The 6,000-nt window shown below is 40.5% G+C and overlaps 1 protein-coding gene across 1 annotated transcript; it reads right to left on the reverse strand.

Annotated features, from left to right (window-relative positions):
- Positions 1-2,236: 2,236 nt before the first annotated feature.
- On the reverse strand, positions 2,237-5,788 carry LOC128734198 (uncharacterized). Its single transcript, XM_053828258.1, has one exon. It carries the CDS (start codon positions 5,406-5,408, stop codon positions 4,422-4,424), a length of 987 nt encoding a protein of 328 aa, XP_053684233.1. The 5' UTR covers positions 5,409-5,788; the 3' UTR covers positions 2,237-4,421.
- Between the last annotated feature and the right edge of the window lie 212 nt (positions 5,789-6,000).

Raw genomic sequence — 6,000 nt, forward strand, 5'->3', positions numbered from 1 at the left:
CTACTGTTATATCGCCATTAAAAAGGTCATTGAAGAACTTCTTCCGCCTATCGATCACCTAGTGCTCGGTTGTGGTCAGGATTCCCTCCCCGTCCCTACACATATCATTCAGTGCGTATTCTTTACAAGATTTGTCCACCTTCTCAAAGAACTTGCGAGTGTCATTAGCAAGGAATAGTTGTAGTTGTTAACGATTTGTGTTCTGCGTCTGGCGATTTTGTTCACTTCAGGATCGTAATCAACTCGTTCTGCGCTCGTCGTAATTTGGCCCAATTCACCCTCGTAGCAATGGCATTCTTGCCATTGGCCTCTTTTACCATCGAGCGTATCTTGCCACATCCTTCTTCAAGGGTGTGAAGCACCAAGGAAGGCAGTGCCTCGTCCAGTCACGAGTAATTCTCGGCAGCTGGTGGATTATCTAATATCTGACTATTTAGCCTGGGAGGACGACTTTGTCGCGACTGGTAGCTATACCGCCGATAGATTCGAGCTAGATAATGGTCCAAGTCAAGCCCAACGTGGGGAGCATATGTTGATGATGTTCAAGGTGGTTAATCTGATTCACTGTTCGTTGGGAAAAAGAAAATGATGTTAAATTCAACAATCTATTCATCATTGACAAAGTATCTCAATCAGAGGATAGGTGAATCACAATACATCAATTTGCCGGTGAATCACAGTGCCTAATGCAGAATAACTAGTAGACCTAGACGAGCGTCGGGGGTTGCACAGCTCGAAAATCACCAAAAAAACAAGTCCACAGAATATGTACATTATCAAAGCAAGGCAAAACCTTGGGTTTACATTCCACTTTCGGAACTTGATCTTGTGTTTTTATTCGGGACAGCCAGCTGTTAGAGTATAGGACAATGCTAGTGCTTTCTTGTTTCAATTTGCCACAAACATCAAGAAACCAAAGTCAAACTACACTTTAATTATTAAAATATATTTTAAGCAAGCTTTTTTTAACCTTACTTCTGTAGCAGTACATTACAACTGGATCAATAAACTATTTCAAAGGGCCATTCCAGACAATAAATAAAATTGACCATAATATATTTCCTTGAGGCTCATTTGGATTGTTCCTTACGGAATGATGTAAAATCATAGAAAACAATCAAACCGTTCTTCTGTTTTATTCCGCAGTTTTATTTCCTTACGAGATGTGTTATAGTTTGTAACAAGGACCTTGATATTTTTTTAAAAGCGCACTAAGAACAATACCTTTACGCCCTGTATTCTTCTTCGTTTGGTAGTAATAAATTAAGCGCAGTTTTACGAGGTTGGGAAGGTACAATATCCGGGATGTCGAAACATAAATAATTTAACAGCTGGCCTTTCACATGTTCCAGAAACTTCTTTTTTCAATATGTGTAATCATATTGAAAGGACAGTAATTTTTCACTAGTTCAACGTATCAGAAATATCCGTACACTTCGACAAGCAATCAAGCATGGATGCGATGGCAAATGATTTGAAAGTAATTTACATACGAAATCACGTGAATTCAACCTGCTCAAATGCGTTTTTCTCCGTTCCATTATTACTCACATGAGACTGTTATGTTTGCTTAAAGCGGCTACAGTCAATGCTGCTTGCAGCGAAAGGTTGACCGCGGAAGCATTTAACAAACTGCAATGTTTTCGTCGTAGGAAAGTAACAGGAAGTGTATGAATGCATCTTGTAAATGTAACTCAAATTATCGTGTGAAAAACATTCAAGAGAGTTTCCAATCAAAAATCTACGGCTTGATTTGCTCGTTTTGCTTTTTTGTTTTTGCTCTTTTGACTGCACAGCTGCAGTCAAACAGAATTCGTAAAAGGATATAGGACAATTATAGAGCTTATAATTACCTACAAGATTGTTGAAGAAAATATAGTTTTATCTTTTGTATTGATGGCGCTACGATGCTGTAAACCCTGTTGCAGCACTCTTTTTGCTACCAACGACATTGCAGCTCTGTAGCGCCATAAATTTAAAAGATAAAACTATAGTTTCTTCAACAATATTTAGATAATAATCTACTGTACAATTGTCCTATACAAAACTCTTTTCAAATTCTGTTTGGCTGAGGCACTGTGGTCAAAAGAGCAAAAACAAAGCTGAAAGATCAAATCAACCCTGAATCTATGTCATTCTTCTGTGATGATGCTGGATAATGGTGATATTATCATAGAATAAAGCAACAAACAATTTTTAATGTAAAATTCATATATACCATATATTAAAACTCGCTTTATTACACTATATTACAGTTTTAGTTATTCAATAAGTTAACGTTGAATCGAATTTAGATGGAAATATTACAAGTTAAATGCTCCTAAAACGGAGCGAATAAATTATTACCTTTTAACGCTTAAGACTATTTAAAAGTACAGAGCTAAAGTACCGCGTTACTATTCTCGCTAAAACTATGAATTATTATTTGACGAGGATAAAGTTCAAAGTTAATTATCATCGCACGAATAACCTTTTTGTTACTAATTCAGTTATCCGCCAAAAATTCTATTCTACTATCGGCATTTTGTATTATTAGTATTTTTTAATAGAAACCATACTCAATTCAATACAGATTGGATTGTTTTGATTTATTCAAAGTCGTACCTCCAATGAAGCTCGAAGCCTCAAACACTTTACATAATCAGTCAATAATTGCTTCGTCTACCAGCACGCTTGAGTCTCGACAAAATGTTTTTTTTTTTGTTGCTGCCTTTGCTAGTTCGAATTCATGTCAGAGAACGTTACGTGAGAATGATTGCACACTACAGAGATATATCGGCGCGTGAAGTGGGGTTACTCTTCAATGTTACATATTATTGGAGTGTATTTTTGCCAGGTTCAAAACATATGTTTGAGATTTGCACGTCTAAATCGAAGGCGAATAGGCGAACTTATTTAGACTTTCACTTTCGCAATGCATTCGGCTGCAGGGTGGGTTATTTACCAGCAAACAGTAACGGCAGTGAGACAAACCATATATCTTCGACATACCTCGAACGGTCTCGTACGGACGTTGGGCACGGTGGACCATTATAATGACACCGAAAAAAAAAATCGAATAGGCATGATGTTACTTAACCGAGTTCATCGCACTCCGCTTAACGGGGGAGAGAAGAAAAAAAAAGATAGGCAGCAACACCATCGCCAGCGATGGCGAAGCATCATATCGAAACTCGTGGACAAACTCTCGCCAATAAAACACTCTCTGCAGCGGTTTTTCCTCATCAATGCTTATGTTTGACTATCGTGCGATCAACGGGAGCTGACGTACAGACGAAACAGTTATGACTATGCTTCTTCTTGTCTGCACTCTTTCTCTTTTGTGCATTTTTTCCCTACTCTGCGGCATCAATCACCTTTGGTCTATAATCGCCAAAGAGGTACACCACTTCAGAAGGCGATAGAGAGAAAGAAAGAAAGGAGGAAAGATAGTGTATGTTATATGTAGGTTGTACTGTGAAAATGCTTTTTATGTACTTCATTTCTCTTCGGCTGTCCTTAAACAGTTACATTTTGAATAGACGTGAAAATTATTCTGCGCATTGGTCGTCGCGATTATGTTTAAATTACTGTAGTTGGTACGTTGGTACGGCATTGTAAAAGTGAACAAGACTCAATTGTTTATTTATGATCGATCGCATTTAGCTCAATTTTGTTTTATTTCACATACTTATACAGCCTAATAGGACGTCTACATCATCAACCGCTGTTAATTGTTCTAGATGTTGCTAGCTCAATCGCTTTTCGATTGGCGTTGTAATGAGTGAATGAGAAAGAGCGTGAAACACTACAGATATGTAGCGAATAGATTGAGGCGCAATTATTCGTTGCTAGCAATGTACCTTAAACAAACTAGATGTCCCTGGGCGAATTGCGCCGTGAACTAAGCCTGCCTGCGTAAAACTGCATTTTACTGTTTGAATAATGCTACTGTTGAGAAGAAACAGTTGGTATGCAATAGATAGTGATTTAAATGTGTTTTTTTATAGTTCTTCGGACACATGCCCGCTCACTACAGTCACTAATTAGTCATCCAGTGTTGATACGTTGAATTCAAGTTAGCAACAAATCACTTCGTCTTGGTGCGTCATAAATATTAATGATTTCCAAGGTGTCTAGTTCGTATCACGAACAAGACATACGATGACCGTGATGATACTGATCCACACTGATACCTCGGTTAGCACCAGTCCGGGTGCAAAACCGCCGAAGTCAGGTGTATGTAAATTGTACCTCTCGCACGAGATCACGAGCCACCTTGCTCAGCACCATGCTTACAGTGCGCTGTCCTGGATCGTTCAGTTAGCGCAGCACCTGCCAGTGCCGCTGCATAACATATCACAATGTGCGCGGATCACAGGAGTATGAGTTTGTAATTGCTAATACTTGGCGTCGAAATATGAAGCTTGTTGCAGCAATAGTTATACAGTCATAGTTAGATAACCCCGCTGCGTATGCTGGAGCTGAGTCAACGAGCTCTCAGAATCTTTTGCTTGTGCTGCACAAAAATCCGGCGTAGAAACGGAGCGGCTAAGGTTGCCAAAGCTGAATATTGAAACCAGCGAAGTTATTCGATCAATACTCTCGACGGACGGTGTATGCTGTAAAGTGGTGTCGCCTTGCCGTGACAAATCTTCCGCTTCTACTTGGTGATTGAGACATTCCGACGTAGATGCACTTTCGTTGTTCGAAACCTCCTCAACGGTTGATTCACCGGCCGACTCCGATTTTATGCGTTTGGGTAAAATAGATTGAACAGCTTCATCGGTTTCCCATTCCGTAGCGTCACGTCTCCGCTTGTTGCTGTTTTCGACACTTGATTTTTCCACCTTTTTCACATCCAAATCAAAATACAGCATCGACGATTCATCATCGGCACTAGGCGAGGGCGGACTATTTTCCTTGTCATCGCTATCGCTTTCGTCGTTATTTTCACTTGATGCATATGATTCAGACTCATCGCTATCTTCACTTTCACTACAACTTTCGTCATCTACATTGTTCACTGAAGCCGCAGCAGCGGCTGCCGCTGCCGCTGCATTCCGCTGCTTCTCCATCTCAAGCTCCATACACTTGTTCTGCTGAAGATAATGCCCATGCACAATATGATAAGCTTCTTCCATGAATATGTAGCGCGCCTTTTGCAACACTGTTGCCACTAGTAGATTTTTATGTAAAGACACTCCGCCCCGACAGACCCGCGATTGAGCTATCTTGGCCAAGGAAATGCCAATCAAACGCTGTGCTTCTGCCATGGTATCAATCTTGATGGCTCTCGGCGGCTCGACAACTGAACCAGAAGCTGTTGCTTCGTTGAACGCTGAACTGCTTCCTTGTTCGAAAATATCCGATGACTCACAACGGCCGCTGCTCACGCTGCTTTCGCGTACCTCGCTATTTGTCCGCATATAATATTTTATCGATAATGTTCCGCTACGCACACATAAACCATCCACCCAATGTCGCACGGGTTTATCTAATTGGCGCTCGTAGCTTGAAACCACTAAACCACCAACGTCCGAGTGTACTCTTAAATCAGTTCTGTGTTTGCCTTGTAGCCTTCACACACTCTGGATACAACAAATTGTACTCTTTCGCGTCTTGCCCCTTCTTCTTAGACTTGTTTGTTTGTATTGTATATATGCTCATTAATAATTATTCACTTTCCTCTCACTTCCCAATCGCACGAGAGTACACCGATACCAATGAACGCATATAATTCTTCTCTCTGTTTTCACCCCACACAAAAAATCAATCGACAGGAGCGAGGGTCACACTGATCTGCACCGTTTGAAAGACGAAACTAAATTGAAAGTTTTGTGAGCGCTTGCATATATTTATAAACTCCACGAAGGTGACGTCACGGCCTACATTTTTTACGGGTGTATTTATTTCCAGCAGAGACAAGCAGTAAGCGGGTAAAGATAGTACAAAGAGGAAGAGCGACAGCCTTCAGCGTACGGTCGGTTTCGGACGTCTATTCATATGGACATGCGGTGG

The sequence above is a fragment of the Sabethes cyaneus genome, chromosome 2, assembly GCF_943734655.1.
Source record: "Sabethes cyaneus chromosome 2, idSabCyanKW18_F2, whole genome shotgun sequence".
NCBI classification, from domain to species: Eukaryota; Metazoa; Arthropoda; class Insecta; order Diptera; family Culicidae; genus Sabethes; species Sabethes cyaneus.